At 41.2% G+C, this 22,428-nt stretch overlaps 1 protein-coding gene and 1 pseudogene across 1 annotated transcript; both read right to left on the bottom strand.

Moving 5' to 3' along the window:
- Positions 1-6,440: 6,440 nt before the first annotated feature.
- CST11 (cystatin 11) lies at positions 6,441-8,430 on the bottom strand. The gene is made up of 3 exons (XM_021700711.1): positions 8,206-8,430; positions 7,512-7,616; positions 6,441-6,524 (listed from the first exon to the last, which is right to left on the bottom strand). Exons 1-3 carry the CDS (start codon positions 8,428-8,430, stop codon positions 6,441-6,443), a joined length of 414 nt encoding a protein of 137 aa, XP_021556386.1.
- A 790-nt stretch (positions 8,431-9,220) lies between these two features.
- LOC110590024 lies at positions 9,221-9,812 on the bottom strand (annotated as a pseudogene).
- Positions 9,813-22,428: the final 12,616 nt, after the last annotated feature.

Below are 22,428 nucleotides of genomic sequence, written 5' to 3'. Positions count from 1 at the left end.
GACCTCATCCCCCTCAACAGGATCTCCACACACCTGCTTGTACTCATGCACACATGCACACTCACATATGTGCATGTGCACACTCACAACGCACTCATACACAGACACACTCACACATATGCAGACACACACTCATGCACATGTTCAGTGGCCCTTAGGGGGTGGGTGCAATTTGAACAGAAGGATGTTAACTCTTTGGAGGAAACTCATAGTTTTTCTACTTCAGTGCATGTCTCTGAGGTTTGTTGTGATTCAGGCAATTTCTGACCACCAGCCTGAGCTTGCAGGAGCTCTGTTTCCTCCCCATACTCTCTGTAACTTACATATCTTTGTGAATGTGGCTGAGGTCCCCAAGTTCACTGGTTCAGTAACTCAATAGAAAGACCCTCAGGACTCAGCACACAGTTGTACTCACAGCTATGACTTATTACAGTGAAAGGGTATAAGATAAAATCAGCAACGGGGAAAAAGTTAATGTGGAAAAGTTCAGGGAACTAGGTGCAGGTTTCCAGACTCCTTTCCTGGTGCAGTCAGACGGTATGCGCTTAATTCCCCAGCAGTGAGTTGTGATAACATGTGTGAAATGTATTTCCCAGGGAAGCTCATTAGAGACTCAGTGCCATGGGTTTTTCCCTGCACATAGGCAGCTTCTGCCTAAGGCGTGTCCAAACTTCAGACTCCCAGAAGGAAAAAAGGTATTCAGCATAAGTCACATTGTATAAACAGTATAGACACAATGAGGTCCTCTCATCACTTAGGGAGAGTTTTATATCAGTGTAGGGAACTGTTTGCCATCCAAGTTCCCACACTCCAACCAAGGCCAACTTCACAAGTGGGCCTTTCCAAGGACAGCAGTCTGGGCTGGCCGTGTGAACTCTTTTCTTCAGAGAGAGCTCCTGAGCCTCCCATGTGCTCATTGTTGGAGGAATGAGACCTACAGCGTCTTCCCTCATGTGACTCATAGTTGAGCAGAGTAGGTGTACACTGGACCAGAAATGGGGATCAGATGAAGGCTGAGAAACTCCTCAGTGACCAGACCCACCAGCACACTTATAATGGCAACTTGAGAGAGGATTTCCAAAGGGGAAGAGTAAACACACAAATAAGAACCTCAAATTCACCTGAGTGTCTTGAGAGAGAAGGGAGAGTGGAGGTGCAGTGTTAAAGGTGGTGAAATTCTCATGCAAGAGAGAAGCCAGAAGCATCCAGTTCTTCAAATCTAATGTCATTGAAGGCTGAGTGGATGATTTGCATGGGCCTGCTGTCCTCACTTTCTCATTTGGTTATCACAACAGCCTATGAAATAGCAACTCTCACCTCCATGGTACAGGTGAGGAGCCTCTCCAGATCCCACCATTCTAGCTGAGTTTGGCCTGTTGGTTGAGCTTTTACAAATGGAATCATACAATATATATTCTTTTGTTTCTGGCTTCTTTCATTCAACATATTTCTGTGTAATTGTAGCTCACTTTAAGATTGTGTAGAGTTCTATTTTGTGATTATACCACACTATACTTATCTATTCTACTGATAATGAACGTTATGGTAGTTTCTAGTTTCTAAGAATAAAAGCTATTAAGAATAAATATGCATGTGTGTGTCTAATGGTAGACATATGCATGAGTTTCTGTCGAGTACACAACTAAGAGTGGAATCCTGGATAATAGGATATGTGTACATTCAACTTTTAGCTAATTTACTCAAGATTTTTTTAACATTTTAAAATTTTTTACTTAATTTGCCTCTCTAATGCTATTTAATTATTGATTTAAACCTTGTTCAACTTCTAAGTTCTTACTTTTAAAAATATCTTTTAGTTATATCACCTAATTGTTTTGTTTGTAGCTTTATTTTATGTAATATCAAATGATACTTTATTCTTTTAATAATATTTTACCAAACTTTATGGCTTTGCTTTGAATTTTTAAAGTGACCTCTTCCTGCTCCACCCACCTGCCTTGCTTTTATGAATGGCAGCTAGGAAGGACAGACACAAGGTAGGTCTCTGTGAAAGGAGTGGGGAGTCCAGGCCCTGATGTCTAAGAGACCCAAGACAGTTTTCCTTATGAGAGAGAGGCAGAGAAGGATTTAGCAAAGAAATGTGGAGGAGAAGGTGTGTGAAGACAGAGGCAGAGAGGGTAGTGATGTGCCACAGCCCAGCAAAGCCAGCAGCCACCAGAGGCTGGAGGAAGCAAAGAACAGATTCTCCCCTAGAGCCTCTGTGGGGAGCACAGTCCTGCCAACACCTTTAATTTTAGACTTCATGGCTCCAGAACTGTGTGAGAACAAGTTTCTATGGTTTGAAGTCACCAAGTTTGTGAAAATTTGACAGCAGCTATAGGAAGCTTATACCCTTTCCTTTTTGCTTTGTATCTCAGACTTGGAGATGAAGAAGGTGGAAACCTGGAAATGACAACAGGGGCAGATAAAAAAAAAGTCTCAGCGAAAGGTTGCTCTCTCTGGCCAAAAGGCCAGGATGGGGCAGCCCATTATGACAGAGAGCATTTAGATAAGTGCTTTACTCCAGGAAAATACTGCAGGAAAAATGAGGCTCCACAATCCCTTGACCCCCTGGCAAAGGCTGAGTGGGGAATGTAGATTTTCACCCTCTTGAGGCTGTAATGAGGAACCTAGCACTCAAGTTGAAATGGTGTCAGAGAAAGCCAAATAGGGTGCCAGAGCTTTTACCTCACTGAGTGTCAAATTTGGCAAAAGACATAAACCTATAGATTCAAGAAAGTGAGTAAATCCTAAACAGGATAAACCCAAAGCAATTTACAGCAAAACACATCAGAGTTAAACTTCTGAAATTTAAAGACAAAGAAAAAAATCTTGAAAGCAGTGAAAGAGAAAAGGCACCTTACCTTTAGGGGGAAAACCCCAATTTGAATGACAACAGATTTCTCATAATAAACCATGGAGGCCAGAAGAGCTGCAATGTTTTTCAGGGTCTAAACAAAAAGAAAACTGTCAATCCAGAATTCTATATCCACTAAAAATATCCCTCAGGAATAAAGGGGAAATAAGCCATTCTCACATGGAAGGAAACTAGAGAATTTGCACCAGAAGACCTACATTAAAATAACAGCTAAAAGAAGCTCTCTAAATATAAAGGAAATTTAAAAGAAGGATCTTAAAAAAGGCATCAGAAAAGAAGAACATAAAAAGTAAAAATATGGGTAAATACAATAGGATTTCTTTCTTTTGAGTTTTCTAAATTATGTCTGATCATTAAAGCAAAAATTATATCATTTTCTGATGTAGTTCCCAATGTATGTATAAGAAATATTTAGGACATTTGTAAATGAGGAATAATAAAGGGGTGTAAAGGGAGGTAAACTTTCTACATTTCATTCAAACTGGTAAAATATCAACACCAGCAGACTGACAAGTTATGTATTTATAATGTCATATCTAGAGCAATCACCTAGAAGGCTGTGCAAAGAGATATACTCACAAACAGTATAGATACATAAAAATAGAATTCTTTAAAAAATGTTCAAGTAACTCACAGGAAGGAAGAATAAAGAAAACAGAAACAAAATACAGAGAGAAGAAAAAATAAAATAACAGACCTAAGTCCTTTCAGCAATTACACTTAATGGAATGTGTAAACTACATGTAAATGGTCTAAATAAGCCAATTAAAAGACAGAGATTGGTAGAGTGGATTAAATAAACATTGACCCAACTATATGCTGTCTACAAGAAACTTACTTCAAATATAATAATATGTGTAAGTTGAAAGTGAAAAGATGAAAAAGTTATATTATGTAAACATTAAAAGAAAGCGAGAGAAGCTATATTAATATCAGATAAAGCAGACCTCAGAGCAAAGAAAATTACCAGGGATACAAAGGGACATTACATAATGTTACATCCTTTGGAAAATAGTTTGGCAGTTTCTTTTTCAAAAAGAGAAAATCCTAAAATATACTTTACTGTATGGTGCAGCAACTGCACTCCTCAGCATTTAACTCACAGAAATGAAAACTTACCTCCACACAAAAACTCATACATGATTGTTCACAGAAATTTTATTAGTAAAAGTTGAAAAGAACAAACACATCTTAAAATAGGTAAATAGTTAAACAAACTGTGGTGCTATAAATATACCATGGAGTACCACTCAACAATGAAAAGAAACAAGCTACTGGTAACATGAAACACACTGGATGGATCCCAAGGGCATCATCACAAATCTCAAAAGGTCACATACTTGATTCCATTTATATAACATTCTCAAATTGGCACAACTAAAGAGATAGAGAATAAATTAGTGGTTGCAAGGAGTTTCAGATGGTGGGGAAAGGGAGGTGTGACTCTATAGGGGTTAGTTCAGAGTATCTTTGTGGTGATGGAATAGTTCTATATCTTGATTGTGGTTACAGTCACACAAATCTACACATATGACAAAATGACACACATGCAAACTATACCAGTATCAATTTCCTGCTTGTGATATTTTTCTATAACTACAAAAGTTGTGACCATGCAAGGAAACTAAATGAAGCGTACAAGAGACCTCTCTGTACTAACTTATAACTTTCTTCTTTTTATTGTTTAAAAATAAAAAATTTAAAAAAAAATTGGGCTGAGAAATCCAAAATATCAATGGGCACAAATGTTCTACCTTTCCTTTATTCTACCCCAGGTAATAACCTTTGCCTTCAAACAAAGCAGCCAAAATGCCAGCAGAGAGTTGAATGATGGATTAATATTAAATTGCTACTGCTACTGCCAATATTCTTACTAATCATTAACATTTATTCGAATATTTGCTTTGTTAAGTAATTTACATGCACTATCATCATTAATATTATAACTACCCCAAGAAATAGGTATGAAGATGAAGATGAAGATGAAGATGAAGATGAAGAAACTGTAGGTTAACATTTTCCTGAATAGTTGGTGGAGGGGAGTCCCACCTGGGCGCCACCTGAAACAGGGTCCTGAGCATTCCAGAACTTTGGTAGGAAGTGTAGAAGGCAAAAATATTGTTCTTTCAAAGCTCCCAGCTATCTCTATCTGGTAGAGAATTGATGTGTCTATTTTGCATCCCTACACAGTCCACATGTAGAAAGAGTACCCTATTGGCATTCTGCCTTTATCTTCCCACATCTTATCTTTCTGTGCACATCAGCTCCAAATGCCTATGACTATGCCCTTTTATCTCTGGCTGCCTGCTCTGCCCTCAAGCCACCCCAGGCCAGTGGTACTAGGGAATTAATGCCTCCTAGGAGCTCTTCTGCAGCCAATAACTGACTGGGGCTGTTGCATAAATACCCCACTCCCTCTCCCTTCAGGTAGATGTGTGTGTGTGTATGTGTGTGTCTGTGTGTGTGTAAGAAACAGTTATGAGTGTGAGTGTGTGTGTGTATGTGTGTATGTATTTTATAATGTCCTTAGAGTTCCCCAGTGGTATTAAACCACAAGACTTTTTCCTCAGTTCCTGGGGATGAGATCTTTTTCTCCCCTACTGGATGTGAATGAGGACAGATGTGACCCAGTTGGCAGCCCTCTGAGACCACATGGAGGAAGTGGAGTGGAGAGATGAAATTGGTGACAATTTCTGAAATCCCGAATCAAGCTATTGGCTGGGGGTGTGTGGGATCATTCCCCACTGCTAATATGGCACCCATAGAAAGGGAGTCCCTTTGACATAGTATTCCCAGTTTCTCTTCACCCCCAATTATTTCTCTCCCAGAGGAATTATTCTGATTTGTCTATCTAGGATGAATAAAGTAGTCATGGTACCCCAGTCCTCCTCTTTTCCACATGGGCACATATTTTCCTTGGTAACTCCAAGTGAGAAAGTCCTCTGTGAAGAGACCTGCTCCAATTTTGCTGATGCTAGGGGTGTAAATCTAGAGTTTGGTATTAGACAGTTCATTTTCCTGCAAAAATAACACACATCTCCCAACTTAGTCCTTATCAGTAACAAAGACCCTCATCTTTTAAAATTATTGTATTATTTGTCCTTGCTCGACACTTTAAGCAAGGAAAGGGATATTCCTCATTGGGCCCTCAGAGAAGGCATTGTAGACCATACTTGCACACAGCTTTTGTCTAATCAGGTAAGTGACCTACAGTTTCTTCCCTCCTCCTCCTTCTCATCTTCTACTTACTCTACAGTCTGAAGACTCCTACTTGAAATGAGGCTGGGATTGAAGTTCTGCTATCATGCAGGTATAGGCTATAAGGTCAGGAATTATCCGCATCACCTGATTAGAATCCCCAAACTGCCCTATCCCAAAGTATCTTCAGATTTTATTATAATGAACTGAAGAATTTGGCAAAAAAGAGTGGAATCATAAACATTAAGAGTGTTAAGAGCATTATGATAATAGTTTGACAAACATTTATTTTCTATATTGAGAATTACTGCTTATTGCAGGATACTTTCATGCATAATGATTGCAGGTGTGTGCTCTGGGACATCTAGCCATCGGTGCAGTTTTTGTTCAGAATTTTGTACTTTTCAAACCAAGGAACAACAAACACTGAGTAGAAGCACTCAATTTGCTAAAAAACAAAAATAATATTTTAAAAAGGTCAACAAGCAAAGTGAAAATTTTAAAGGAGCAAGAAGAGGATATAACATATGCGGTTGGGGAAAATGACACCACCTCACCATGCCTCCAATCCAAATATGACTTGACTTTTATTTTGATTTCAGTCACTTGATGGTAGTATTGCTGAGATCATCAAATGCCCTTCTGTTTATGGTGATAATTGTAGACTAGAAATAGGATCCATCCTGCCATACTCACAATAGGAACTAGTGATTCTTTTTTCCTCTTTATTTTTACTCCTGTGTCATTTACTTCACACTTTCCCTTACATATCCTCTGCTGACTTCATCCATCCATCCATCCATCCATCCATCCATCCATCCATCCATCATCCATCCACTTGGATCCATCCACTTGGACTCACCCATCACCATCCATCCTTCCTTCCTTGCACTTTTATCTGTTCATCCACTGATCCATCACACCCACTCCCTCCTTCCCTTGTCCCCATTCTCTCTCAAGACTTTGCTTTTCTTTTTCACTTCCCTCTTGTCCCATAATGAAAAACTAATAAACATGATTTCTTAGTTTGATTTTGTTTTCTTGCTCTTCCTTTGAAAGCCCAGGGTGGGGGTGGGGTGGGAAGCTTAAACACTTACATTTCTCCTAAAACAGAAATCAGAATACCAATTCCATCAGTTCAATCACTAACATCCAAGAAGATCTAATTTTAATCTATTGTTATATTCAGTTATTCAGCCAACTTGGCTCTCCCCTTTACCTCCCATAATTCTTTCAACAACAAAGGAACCGCACCTGCCAGGCAGGATCTTGGTAACTCTTACCTTCACTTTTCCTCTTTGAGCAAGCTGGTGTTATCTATGCTTTCTTTTCAAGCAGGCTTGAATATACCCTCAGTAATTCTACTCTACCTCATCCTAAAACCACAGAAAACCCCAGTGGGTTCTTTCTGAATTAATGTGTATTCATCCAGTACCTTGTAAAGCTCCCCTTCCTGAAAGGAGCAGTTAGAAGTCTCGAGCTTTTGACAGGTGGTCCGCCGCATTTCCATGTTCACATGATACTCCATGTGGTCAGTAATCTGTGAGGAGCAAGTGGCAAAGAGATAAAAGGACTTCTTTCTCTGTAGGTTCTGGTGAAAGAACTCTTTTGCATGGTGCCCAAGGTCAAGCACTCCTTCCTGGACAAATTGGTGGGCTTCTCTCTCCCCTTCCTATCTGACTCCTATCTTTTTGCCATTCAAGTCTCTGGGCAAAGACATCCCTTGGACAACTCAAATGATACTAATTGTTTTGGGCAAGGGTCTATAAACTGTAAAGGTCCTGATAGTCAATCTTTTAGGCTTTGCAGTCCATGCAATCTCAGTTGCAAGTACTCAACACTGCTGTTGTAGCTCAAAAGCAGCCTTGGATGATGTGTGCATGCATGGCATGGCTGGGCAGCAATAAAACTATTTACAAAAATAGGCAGCAGGCCTATTTGGCTCCTGGGGTATAATCTGTTGACCCCTGGTCTTAGGTATCATTTCAGTAACTTCATCTATGCCAGTGAATTTGTTTCTCTTAAAATTCCCACTTGAAACTAAATGAGGCTGAATTTCACTTGTATGGGCATCCCCTTTGGACTGTCCCCATTGGAGAGGCATGGCTAGGAGAGGGGGCTGAACTGACCCGCTTCTCAGCCTTCAGGACACGCACAATCCGGAAATTGTACTTGTCGTTACTCTTCTTGTTGAAGTCATTGATCACATATTGCATGGTGGCTGTCACATAGGGCTCTGATGCAGGAACTTCTCTGACACTCAGAAAGGTTTTCCTTTTTTCTTGGTAGGTGAGGGCCATCAGGGCCACCAGGATGACCAGCAGAAGTTGCGGGGCCTGCCAGAGTCTGGCCATTGTCCCTAAGCTGGGAAGGAATAGGAAGACCCCCCCTCCTTACCCTCCTTTCAGGCACTCTCAGACAATACATACAGCAGGAACCCACTGACCTTCCTTGCCTGGTTGGATTTAAATGGTCAGTGGTGGACACCCACAGCCCTCCTCCTCCTCCCTCTCCATCTGTAACTGGACCTGGTGAATGAGCAGGAACACTCTGCCATGGTTGGCAATTTCAGTCCTACTTCCTCTTCTTCTTTTTGCATATGTTCATCTCTCACACACAAACACTCATGCAAATACTCGTCTCTTCTCTTTTGGGGGCTTCTGTCTTAGCAACACACACTTTCCTGCTGTCCCAGCATTATCTGGGTGGAAGTCAGGCCAGGGGCCTCTATCTACTGAACCCACCTCAGCCAGCACTGTGGGCAGTCTGGAGTGACAGGAAGCAATGGAGACATGGGGGATGCTGAATCACAGGGCAGTGGAGCACAAATAGGTCAGCCAAGTGAACACCACATCCTCCCTGTCCTTTGATTTCCCTTGGACTCTTCTTATCACCCTCTCCCTCTTCCCTGCCTGGCCAGGATATCACCTTTCCCTCAGGCGCAAACCTTGGTCTCTTCCTCTGTGCTAATAATTCTTTTTCTTTTTAAGAAAATTTTTGTGGTTTTATTGTATCATGAGGCATTGAAACATCCAAACAAATCAGTATCTGGGCAGTGAGGAACTTTCTCCTTCACTTTGTTGTGTTACTAGAGCAACTTGTCAGTAGATTAAAAACAAATAAATAAAAAGACAACCTCTTGCATTACTTAAGACTTTCCAAGGCATGTGCTGGTACAACACAAACTTTGTCAGATGCAACTAGTGTCCAAACATCATGCACAATACCTCCGTAGCTGCAGCGCACTGAGCCCGCTCCCACCATGGCCCTGCTCATTTGTGTATAATATTTGAAGCATCTGGAGGAATGTGAATAGTATAAAGAAGAGGAGAAAGGAGGAAACAGCAAGAGTGCCTGGCTGGGAGGAGGCCAGCCAAAGCTGTGCAGGGAAAGCCTGAACATGTGATTGGTGCAAACCCAAGCATCGTTAATGTTCTTTAATGAGAATATCTGGTGGAACCCCATTCATGATGGGGTCTTCATCAGCCTTGAGCTGGCCCACAACCATGCTGATGATGCAGCTATCTGGCGTGGGCTGATGGTTCTGCACTGTGATGCTGTGCTGGATTTTCTGGGACGGAAGACTAGACAACCTCTCCACAATAGAAGCTTTCCTCTGGAACTGCTGTCCTTCCCACATAAGGCATGACGCATCAATATAAATTGGGCCTAGTTGGTTTCTGTCATGTTGAATGAAACTGGATCCAATCTGCTCTCAGATTGGCTTGTGTGTCATTCTGAAGCATCATCCAGCCTTGTTGAGACCCAAAGGGCTGGCACGATGGCAGCAGTGGTGTGACCGCCTGTGTTAATAATTCTTACCTTTTAAAAAAAAATATTTTATTTATTTATTTTTGAGAGAGAGAGAGAGAGAGAGAGAGAGAGAGAGAGAACATGAGCAAGGGGAGGGGCAGAGGGACAAGCAGGCTCCCACTGAATAGGGAACCTGACTCAATCCCAGAATCTGAGATCATGACCTGAGCCAAAGTCAGACCTTAACCTACTAGCCACCCAGACAACCCCCTGTGTTAATAATTCTTAAATTTGGGAGGTGCATGCCCCCCTCAGAGAAGACAATGCTCCCCAGAAAACAGAGGTTGTGCCCCGTATGGGGAGCAGACTCCATGTATGGGTGAAGTCATGACACTACTTCACTTTCCACTGTCCCTTTGAATGGACTCGGCTGTGCTATTTGTCCCCTGTAACCTTTCAGGCACTCTCAGACAATACATACAGCCTCAATCCAGTAATCAAGAACCAGTCTCTCCAGATGGTCAGAGCTTGGAATGTGTTGTGAAGCTGCACTTCTCCCTCTTGAAGGCCTGACTGTGGGGAGGAGTGATAGCTCCTTTTTTGTTTTCCCCATCTGTTCCATCTGTTCCATCTGCCCCATCTTACCATCTTACCTCAGGACCCTTCTGGTGTGAGGACCAGGGGAAGAAGAAGGGGTGGGGGTACTGAGAAGTCCCTGCTTGGCTCCAGCTGCAGTGCTCTTGGACTTGTTGGGAATTGTGCAGTGTACTGTTCTTTGGGTCACTTCCTGGCTTTCCCCCAGCCTCCACTGCTAGTAACCTCTCCTCCATAGCTCTCTTGGAAGTTGTGTTAGTTTCCTAGGGCTGTTGTAATGAGTTACCATCAACACTGGCTTAAAACAACACACATTTATTATCTCACAGTTCTGGAGATTACAAATCCTAAAATTAAGGTGTTGGCAGGGTTGCATTCCTTCTGGAGGCTCTGGAGAAGAACCCATTTTTATCCTTTTCCAGCTTGTAGATGCTACCTACATGCCTTAGCCTGTAGCCCGTTTCCCATCTTCAAAGCCAGCAGTGCAGCATCTTCAAATGTCTCATCTGACCTCTGATTCTTCTGTCACCTGTCCTTCTCTGACTCTCTACCTCCCTCTCACAAGCACCCCTGTGATTATGTTCAGCCCACCCAGATAACTGAGGATGACCTCTCCACCTCAAGAACCTTAACTTAATCACACCTGCAAATCCCCTTTGCTTTTGGAGGCAGCCTATTCACAGATTCCAAGGGTTGGAAAGGGATATTTTGGAGGGACACTATTCTGCCTGTCATAGCAGTGTAATGCTCTGTCTTCCAGCTGGTTGCTTGCCCCATGGGAATCCCTTGGTTTCTCTTGGCTAGGGTGTGTGGGTCTTCCCACCCCAGCTCTCTCTGCTCAGGCCAGTTCCAGCCCAGCCCCTTCTTGGGTGCCCAGCTAGAAAGCATTGAGTCAATCTCAGCTTGTCGCTTTGGTGAGGTTTGGACAGGAACCCACCTTGCTTAAAACTTTCCCTCTGCTCTCCAACTCCTGACTTTTACTTCTTCAATATCTATGGGTCTTCTCCTTCTGTGAGAAATTTCATATTCTTCTCTGGCACCTCACTTTGACATCTGCCTCAATTAAAAAGTCCATTTGAGCATTCAGTAATATCTACATAAAATGTTGCATATAACTTTAGAGGGGTTATAGATCCCCAAATTACACCCACCGTCATGGGCTCTGAATGAAGAACCTCTTTTCTACACTCAAAGCTACTAAGAATTTGGCCACATTCAGTGCTTCCATAGAGGGGACCCCTATACATCTGCCTTCATGCCAGGTCCTTATTTTGAGATCTGATCCTATATTTCTGCCGGGTTGCCGCAAATGTCTTTGAAAGTCCCACTGTGTACTGAAACTCCTCAAACCCAGACCAGATCATTCTCTTTACTCCCCTCACACTGCCCTTGTGGGAGTACCACATACTGTCCCTTGGAAGTCCCAAAGGCAGCCACCAAGGCCCACTCAGTCTTCATTCATCATTTCCAGCCCACCTCCTGCCATGGATCATTTATGGGTAACATGGACCAATGGGTTTATTGCCACAAGACAATGCCTCAATGGGTATACTTTTCTAGCACATTTATCTTATTAAACAACAACAAGAACAACAACAACAACAACAACAAACCATTCTTCCTGGCAGTAGGCTTTCCACATTCCACTGACAGTTGGTTTGGAGGCTGAAATTAAAAGCGGAGGGAGGGTAATTGCCCGCTGTCAGAAAGTCTTCCTGCTCAACCTTGAACAGGACACTTAGTTTCAGGTTTACACAGATTTGCTTAATGTACCTCCTGCCACAGGCTTGGATGTACTCCATTGGAAGATGTTATCTGACCACCAAATTTTCACCTCAGATTGATGGACATGCTGAAGAAGTCTGCCTGGTTTGTTTCTAAAACTCATACACTCTCCAACTCTAGCGATTTTGTAAGTTCTCTGGTTATGTCAACCTTAAAAAATAAAATTGCCAGTTATTTTACCGGCAAAGTGAGTTTATTTGGAGATAGCAGAGAAATCACAATTCAGGACATACACAATATGGTGAACCATAGGAAAGTCCGAAGAGACCAAAGGAAGGTGAGCTTTTATTAAGATTTAGGAGGAAATCAGGGAGGGTTATTTTGAACAAAAGTTCACTGGAGAAGAACGAGTGTTTCAGACTGTGGTGGTTTCTCATTGGCTGCAAGGAGGGCTTAGTGTGCAGTTGCCAGGACAGGGAGGGGTTTCCTTCTTTTTCTTAAAAGCAGGAGATCAAATTCCTATGTGAAAAATGTCCTCCTTGTCAAGATAATTTTTATCTTTTCTCTTCCTGCTGGTGCTGCCTGCTGCCAGGAGCGGTATGTGCAAGAGAGTGCCCCCTCCAGGGCTTCCTGACTCCATTTTAAATGTGGAAAGAGCTGAGATGCCCTTCAACAGAGGAATGGATAAAGAAGATATGGTCTATATATACAATGGAATATTACTCAGCCATCAGAAAGGATGAATACCCAACTTTTACATCAACATGGATGGGACTGGAGGAGATTATGCTAAGTGAAATAAGTCAAGCAGAGAAAGTCAATTATCATATGGTTTCACTTATTTGTGGAACATAAGGAAAAGCATGGAGGATATTAGGAGAAGGAAGGGAAAAATGGGGGGGGGGATTGGAGGGAGAGATGAACCATGAGAGACTATGGACCTGAGAAACAAACTGAGGGTGTTAGAGGGGATGGGGGTGGGGGGATGGGTTAGCCTGGTGATGGGTATTAAAGAGGGCACGTACTGAATGGAGCACTGGGTGTTATACGCAAACAATGAATGATGGAACATTACATCAAAAACTAATGATGTAATGTATGGTGATTAACATAACATAATTTAAAAAAAGTTAATGATGTACTGTATGGTGACTAACATAACATAATAAAATAAGATAAAATAAAAAAAATAAATGAGGTGTCCTTTATGCATTTTCACATTTCCCCCTTTTGATCAAGATCTTCCCTAGAGAGCATCACTGATCACAAGTCAAGGTTTTCCCCATTTAGTGCTTTTGTCCCTTGTTGCCAGGAAGGCCCTGTCCTGGCTGTCATGTCCCATGTTGGAAGGGAAGCTGCACTAATTCAAACTACCTAGGCCACATGTGAGCAAAAGGAAGGGTAGGAGGGAGAACTCTCAGGCCTTTTCCACCTATAGTCTGTATCTTATCAAGGTGGTAAACATTGGAGATCATATCCAAGCATTGAAACAGCATCAACTTCTTCGGTGCATTGCGTCTGCAGACATTTGACAGGCAACAGGTACGAAGTTCAAGAATAATTATGCGAAGCAGAATTAGAGGTAATGTGATAAATCTGGTTTGTAGGATGATTCTAAGCCAGGAGCTCAAACCTGAAGGTAGCCAGCTAAATAGATCAAAAGACAGTGGATTGTGAGGAGAAATTTGTTGTAACTGGTGTGCTTGTTCTTTGATCTTGTATAATTGAATTTCTACTTCTTTAGAGGCATTTATCCCTGTACAAAGGATGGAATTCACTACGGCACAAATGCCTCCTTGTCCAGTACATAGATAATCAAGGGCCATGTGCTTGCTTTAGCCAAGGAGTCAAGTGATCATCACTGGGCTGCTACTGCTTTGGCTGTGGGGTTGGCTAATTTTCCTAATATTAGGGAGAGATTTCTGGTCATGTGTTGATTGGCATGCGAGAAAGGGTCTTCCTATGGAGGCAAATCTGGAGTCATGTACGCCTCCTGGAAGTTTTTGTTGAAGGTGGCAATGGAGGCTCAATGGCAGGGCAATTGGGTAACTTCTGATTTGTTATGGATGCTGACACGGACAGTTAAATGTCCCTATAAGCATTGACCCCTGGTTCACCAGCTATCTAAACATTCATATGCCCATGGGAAATGGTGTCTACTGCAAACAAAAATGAAACTGGTTGAGGCACAAAAGACTCCAGTTTAAGTGTGGTTATTGATAGATTAACTGGAATTTCTTGATTGGTCCTTTCAAGCCATGGGTTGGGGGAGTTTGGGATAATATCTGTGAGAAACCATCCCTTCTAAAGGAGTCTTTTCTAAAAATCTCACAAAAAGCGGTAAACAACTTCTAAACCTTTGGCAGAGCTATAAATATCTGGGATGCTGCCACCAGAATTCCCAGCCTTTCAAGTAATCATAGCAATTGGAGGAATTCTTTTAAATAAGGATCACTGTCAGACTGCAAATCTGAAAAGACAAGGCAACAAAGTATGAGCCTATCAAAGAGTGATTGCAGCCTCGCCTGGAGGAGTTAAGATGATGTGTGTACAGAATGGAAAAAGAATGGTTATTCTTATACTGGCCTTTTCAGCTGGCTGCACAGACTCTTTTGTTGCTCAGTGTATTGGAGTATAAACATGTTGGATCATTCCACAGGAAGAAATACAGTGTATATTATGGTCCAGCAAATACCTACGTATATAAAACCATGTAAGTAACTGAAATAAAAGTTTAATGAACTGACGTGTATTTCCTGTTTTCAGTATATGCCATGCATGCACGCCATTTTGTACTGTATGAAATTACTTTTAAACTTATATATAAATAATAAGTCTATAATATATCATCTATAAATTATAGATAAAACTGAAGATATATTATACATTTATCTGTGTAGATATAAATAATATGCATATTTTCTATTTAAATAAATGTTAATCCTAACTCAGCAACAGTCTGAAAAACAAGAAATCACAGTAAATCCCTCTATAGGTACAAGGCTATCGTGAAAGTTCCATGGCTTCTCACCTTCCAAAGGAGTGTCTGCTACTTTGCCCACATTCTTTCAGCTTCAATGCAGTTTGTGCAGAGTTAATTTATGCATATTACTTTAAGTGTTCTGACATTTTCTCTTGATTTTTTTGTGTTCTCAGCTCTTCCAACCTTTTTTTTTTTAATTATTTATTTATTTGAGAGAGCAAGAGTGAGGGAAATCACAGAGGGAGAGGGAGAAGCAGACTTGAATCCAAGCAGGGAGACTGATGCAAGGCTCAATCCCAGGACCCTGGGATCAGGACCCGAGCTGAAGGCAGACACCCAACTGACTGAGCCATCCATGAGCCCCCTTTCAACCTTTTAAACATAATATTTGCTCTGCTGCTCTTGGCTGCATTCTTTCATGTGTCAGGGGCCTCAGCTGGGTCCACTTGGTTCTGTTATACATGGCCTTTCATGCTTCAGTAGGGTAACGTAGGCATGTCCCACGATGGTGACAGGCTTTCAAGAGAATGAGAGGATGTCCTTGGGGTTTAGGTTTGGAATTGGCCCACAGACACCTCAGCCACATTCCATGGAATAGGATAATAGACCCCACCTCTCAGTGAGAGGAACTGTAAAGTTGCCTTTGCAAAGGGCGTGGATACAGGGAGGCTTAAAAAACTGTAACCATTTTGTCAATCGAGCACAGAGTATTAATCCCAAATAAAACTATATTTTCCTATTCTTAAAATGATAATCATACCTGCTGTTCAAGACTATTATCTGCTCACTCTTTCTCTCCTAAAAGATGAACTCTTTAGACTTTTTTTTTTCTGCTCTTCTGTTCCCCCCAGGATGGGCATGGTAGGATGATTTTATTTGTTCCTTCCCCCATATTTACTCCTTGAGTTTGAGGTTCATTTATTGTCCAAGGGAGTTCAATTATTCCAACACCATTTGTTGAAAAGAGTGTTTTTCTACCTTGAATTGCCTTTTACATCAATGTAAAAAATGAATAGGCTATCAATGGTTATATTTCTTGACTATTCTGTTCCATGTATTTATCTACCACTTTGCAAGAACCATACTCTAGCCATATAGGATTTTGGGGTAGGTAGGATTTTCACAACATGATGCATGTAATCATACAATGTTTCTAGGCATACATATAATCATGTTGTATGTAAATAAAAAGAGCATATAGTTTGGTCATATTTTTATTCATTTTGACAATCTCTTAATTAAGATCACTTATATTTAATGTAATTGTTGATGTATTTGGATTTAGCCTACTATTTTAGTATTTGTTTTTGTTTGCTACTTCTTTTTTAATTTTCTGATTTTGCTAATATTTCCTACCTTTCCATTCATTTCAAAAGGGCTTACCTTTACTTCTTGGAATGTTCTATAATGGTTGCTTTAAACTCCTTGTCAGATATTAAATTATTTCAGCATTGGTGTCTTTTTTTAAATTGAAGTATAGTTGACACACAATGTTACATTAGTTTCAGGTGTACAAAGAGTGATTCAACAAGTCTATGTGTTATGCTATGCTCACCGCAGGTGTAGCTACCATCAGTCACCATCCAATGCTATTACAATACCATTGGTTATATTCCCTATGCTGTGCCTTTCATCTCCATGACTTATACTTCCATAATTGGAAGCCTGTACCTCCCACTCCCCTTTACCCATTTCACCCGTCCCCCTATGCTCCCTACCCCGCAACTGCCAGTTTGTTCTCTGTATTTATGGCCTGTTTCTGCTTTTTGTTTATTTGTTTGTTTTGTTTTTCAGATTCTACATATAAGTGAAATCATATGATATTTATCTTTCTCTGACTTATTTCACTTAGTATAATACCCCCCCCAGGTCTATCTGTCTTGTTGTAAATGGCAAGATCTCATTCTTTTTTTATGGCTGAGCAAATTCCATTTTATATATATCACATTTTCTTTATCCATTCATCTTTCAACGGACATTTGGGTTGCTTCCTTATGTTGGCTACTGAAAAAAATGCTACAATAAACAGAGGGGTGCATATATTTTTCTTGAATTGGTGATTTTGTTTTCTTTGGATAAATACCCAGTAGTGGAATTACTGAATCATATGGTATCCCTATTTTTAATTTTTTGAAGAACGTCCATACTCTATCCAATATGGCTGCATCTATTTACATTCCCACCAACAGTGCACAAGGTTTCTTTTTTCTCCACATCCTTACCAACACTTGTTATTTCTTGTCTTTTTAATTCTAACTACGGTATCTGTTAGTTGTTGTTGTTTTTTTTCCATGAGAACTGAAATTTTCTTGGTTCTTCATATGCTAAGTAGTTTTGGATTATATCCTGGACATTTTGAAAATTATGCTGTGAGACTCTGTATCTTGTTTAAATCCTATAGGGAATGTTGATTTTTCTTTTTTTAGCAGGCAATTAACCCAGTTGGGTTCAGGCTGCAAATTCTGACCAGCCTTCTGTGAGTTGTGACCTCAATGTCAGTTCTGTGTCAAAGCAAGCCTTTGCAGTGCTATTTGGACCTGTATTGAATGTGGGTCTTCCAGCGTCCAGTCTGGCTGGGTGATACTCTAACCCTTCATACAGTTCTACAAGTCTTTGGTGTGCTGTTTAGGATTAGACCTGTGCTTGTGCAGTTCAGGTTTCCTGCTCTGAGATCCTCACTCCTTACTATCTCTCCAGTACTATCTGGTCACCTGGACCTCCCCTACCAGGGGAGGTCTGCCATGCTCTGCCATGCAGGCCCATAACTACAGCCAGTTCTGAGGTCACAGAGGAGGACAGAAAAAGGAAAAAAGCAACAGGGGTTTGTTCATCTCTCTTGGACCAACAGCTGCTTTGATCAGAGGAGGCTCCCCTTCTGCAGCATTTTATGTATCTCTAGGATCCCCTGCCACTGCTGTTGTGCTCTCGGCTGCCACCACAGGATTGCCCCAGGGGTCAGGGCATCAGAGAGCAGAGAAAAGAAAACACAGGGACCACTCCCACTGTCTGTCTCATGAGTTCCTTGCCTACTCCTTGAGCAGGACTAGAAGGCTTTTCCCAGAGCTCTCTCTCCACACCCAGGTGCCCTCTTCTGAGTTCCTGGCTTCTTGAAATCCAGGCTGGGGGACACCAGAGGAAAAGCAATGATAAATCTGCCTGGTTCTTTGGTATTTCAAATTCTAATCTTTTGTCTGTCTGCTACTATGTATGTTTCAGAGCCTCTGGGTGGCTGTTCCATATATTCTGTCCAGGTTTTGGAGTTGATTCTTTGGTAAAGTCAGGGTGTCATGTGTTGACTCTGTCTTACCTGGAACAAGAACATTCTCCTTGGCTCCTTCCACAGTTTGGGTATTGTGAACATTGCTGCTATGAACATTGGGGTACATGTGCCCCTTCTTTTCACTCCATCTGTATCTTTGGGGTAATACCCAGTAGTGCAATTGCTGGGTCATAGGGTAGCTCTATTTTTAACTTCTTGAGGAGCATCCATACTGTTTTCCAGAGTGGCTGCACCAACTTGCATTCCCACCAACAGTGTAAGAGGGTTTCCCTTTTCCACAGTGGATAAAATATTCTTATAACAGGTGGTTACTCTGCTGTGTTCTGTTGAGTTTCAATGATTCCTTGGGAATGACTGATCTCAAATGTGATATAAGAATTGGACACCCAGGCAAGCATCAGGTGTTCTGAGATACATGGCAGAGCTTTGAGAGGGGCCAACATTAGCCCCTCGTGGACAACACTGCTCTAGAAAGAGGCAGGCGTGCTGAGGCCAGCTGGGAGACCAGAGGAGGACAGCCAGCAGGTTAGAGTTGGGTTATGTTCAGGGAAGGGGTTCTCTTCCCTCCTGTTCCCCCTGCTGACACATGGGCACTGGAGGGTTGCACCAGCATGTGTGATGGGAGCAACATGGCCTTCCCTGCAGAACCATATGTTTCTCTCTTTTGTAATTCAGAATTTTCCTGAGCCCCTAATATGTATATATAATGTTTTTTACTTTAACAAAAGATACATAACATGAAATTTATTGTTTTAATCATTTTCAATTGTACATTCCATTGTTATTAAGTACATTCATATTGTTGTGCAACCATCACCACCATCCATCTCTAGAACCTTCTCATCTTCCTAAGCTTAAACTCTGCACCCATTAAATAATAACACCTCATCTCTTCCTACCCCCTTGCCCCTGGGGCAAGAAAGAACCTTTCTATGTTCTGTTTGTATGGATTTGAATATTCTAGGTACTTCATATAAGTGAAGTCATACAATATTTGTTCTTTTGTGACTGACTTATTTCACTTAACATAATGCCCTCAACGTTCACTCATGTTATACTTTGCAACAGAGTTTCTTTCCTTTTTAAGACTGAATAGTATTCTGTTGTATAGATATACAATATTTTGTTTATCCATTCATCTATTGATAGATATAGGTTGCTTCAGACTTTTGGCTATTGTGATTAATGCTTCTTTGGACATGGATGTGTACATACCTGTTCAGTCCTAAGCCCCATTCTGGAGCAGTAACTGTTGAACTCCAGTAGAACACCCAGGGGCCCTGACCTGGGCAGCTCTCTGCTTTGTCTATGAGCCTCCAGTGAGTCCAGTCACCTGGAAGCCTGACCTTCATAGGGAAGGAGGGAAATGGCCCTGCTGACCCTTCCAGGGGCAGTGCTAGACCCTGAACCAGAGGCCAAAGACAAAATTAAGAGAGCTTTAAGATAGAGCCAGGTTGCAAAGTTCAATGCTCTTTCAAGTGGAATGAAAATTTTCTTCTTTTCACACAAACCTCCTGAAAGTCAAAGATTATAGGAGAATTTCCCAGGAAGCAAGGACCATATCACTTCTGCTTCAGCCTCTGCCCACCAGGCTTACAGGGCCCAGGCATTCTGTAGATGGGCCATATCCAAATCTGAGAGGCACAAGAGGGTGGCCAAGGGAGGTTCCATCTACCTATAGTTACCCACCAAGGTACAGGGGCCACCGGATTGAAAGAAAGCCTTCACCAGGACTGCAAATGACCTTGGAAGACAGCAGCTCAACTCAGCACATCCCTCCCTGCTCCTTGATGCTTAAACTCCACCACCTGGGGACTCAGCCTGGTCTTCATGGTGAGAACTTAGGCTGTGGGTACTACTTATTGCCCCTGGGAGAGACAGGTGGTGATGGACACTACCCTGGTGTGGAACTATATCGTCTCTATCTTGCTTGACTCAAAGCAAGACCTGGAGAGGAGAATGGGGTGAGAGGGCGCCAGGGTGTGAATGGAGGAGTGGGAGGCAGTGGCTTTCAGTGCCCTGGAGAAGAGGTGTTTCTTTCCTTAAATGGGGGACAAAACCTGGAGTTCAGCACCTGCTAAGAAGAAGAGCTGTAGCAAATATCCTAGGATTTCAGCAGAGACCATGAAGGGCCACATCCTGCCTATAAAAGTCAATTAGAAATAGACCACTTTAGGGCGCCTGGGTGGCTCAGTTGGTTAAGCGACTGCCTTCAGCTCAGGTCATGATCCTGGAGTCCCTGGATCGAGTCCCGCATTGGGCTCCCTGCTCGGCAGGGAGTCTGCTTTGCCCTCTGACCCTATCCCCTCTCATGTGTTCTCTCTCTCTCATTCTCTCTCTCTCAAATAAATAAATAAAATCTTAAAAAAAAAAAAAAGAAATAGACCACTTTAAGAAGTGCCACTTTGAATCTTCAAAGAATTGAAATGAAAGAACTACCTACCTAGAATTCTATAGCCAGCAAAATTTTTCTTCAAAATTGAAGGTGAAATAAAAACATTCTCAATCAAAAAGGAGAGGAATCGCAAAAGTTTTAGAAGATCAAAAGGGTTCAGAGTATGTTTTCTGTTCACAGCAGACAACTGCAATAAAAACTCAATTTGAAAAACTCTAGATCCTGTAAATTTAGTAGTATATTTCTAAATAAGCCAAGGGTCAAAGAAGAAATCACGTAGGAAATAAGAAAATACTTTGAATCAAAAGATAATGAACATACGGCATAAAAAGCCTTCTGAGATGCAGCCAAAGCAGGTCACAGAGGATAATTTATCGTCTTAAAATCCATATATTAGCCATGCTTGAAGGACATGGTGGGGAAGGGGGGAAACTTTGCTGAACCCCTAGGATAGGGGCTCCCATGGAAATACAATTGTTTAGTGAGAAGATAGTTTTGGAAAAATAAAAACACAAATGAACAAATTAACTAACTAAAAGATGTATTATCAAGATCCAACCAAAAATAAATACTTAAGAGAATTCTTCAGGGGACAAGAAATAACCCCAGTGAAAATAATGTTGAAGGAATAATGCAGAGCAGAAGGGTAAATATGTTGCTGAATCCAATTAATTTAAGACAATCATATTGTCTTACAGGCTTTCAAATATATAGAATTTAAACACCTGACAACAATAACACACTAGGTGGGCAGGGAGTTAGGAGTAATAATGTTCTAAGGTCTTTCCGCCATCCCTGAAATGGTAAAAGTACTAATTTACAGTAGATACAAGTAACTCAGTGATGCTTATCACAATCGCTAATGGTACCACTAAAAGAAGAGTAAAGTAAGGGGTAAATAAAACCATTGAGAGGAAGAAATGGAATAATATGATCTTGAATAATTTAAAAGAATGCAAGAAAGGAGAAAATAAGGAACAGACAATGAGATGAATAGAAAACAAATAATTATATGGCCAATTGGAACCCAAACATATCAATAATGGTAATACTAGTTATCAGGGATCAGTAATACAAGTTATTGTAAATGGAATAAATCCTCAAAATAAAAGACACTTAGGCTGATTTTAAAAACTGTTTGCTGCTCACAAAGCCACATCTTAATGATTAGGACACCATCTGTGAGCGAAAAGATGAATAAAGACATATCATGAGAACAATAATGAAAACAATGCTGATGTAGGAGCTCTGACATCACACAAAGCAGATTGCAGAGCAAGAGGAGTTCCTTGGGATAAAAGGTACAACTAACTCATAATGGTAAAATGGTTGACCACCAAAAAGGTGTAAGAATTCTATTTGTATAAGCACTTAATGACAGAGTCTCATAATACATAAAGAAATCATTGTGAGAAAAGAAGAACAATTCACAATCAGTCACAGTGAGAGATTTTAACACATTTCTGAGCAACAGACAGGAAAGGAGACAGAAACCCAAACCCAAACCAAACCAAACAAAACTCAGTATAACAAAACAAAGCAAAAAAGGTAAGTATATGGAAGGTTTGAACAAAATGGTGTACTGAGAGGTATCTAACTCCTAAAAAAATACAGAATACACA

Source organism: Neomonachus schauinslandi, chromosome 10 (genome assembly GCF_002201575.2).
Source record: "Neomonachus schauinslandi chromosome 10, ASM220157v2, whole genome shotgun sequence".
NCBI classification, from domain to species: Eukaryota; Metazoa; Chordata; class Mammalia; order Carnivora; family Phocidae; genus Neomonachus; species Neomonachus schauinslandi.
Note: the sequence above shows the minus strand (reverse complement) of the source record. Positions and strands in the feature narration are given on the sequence as shown.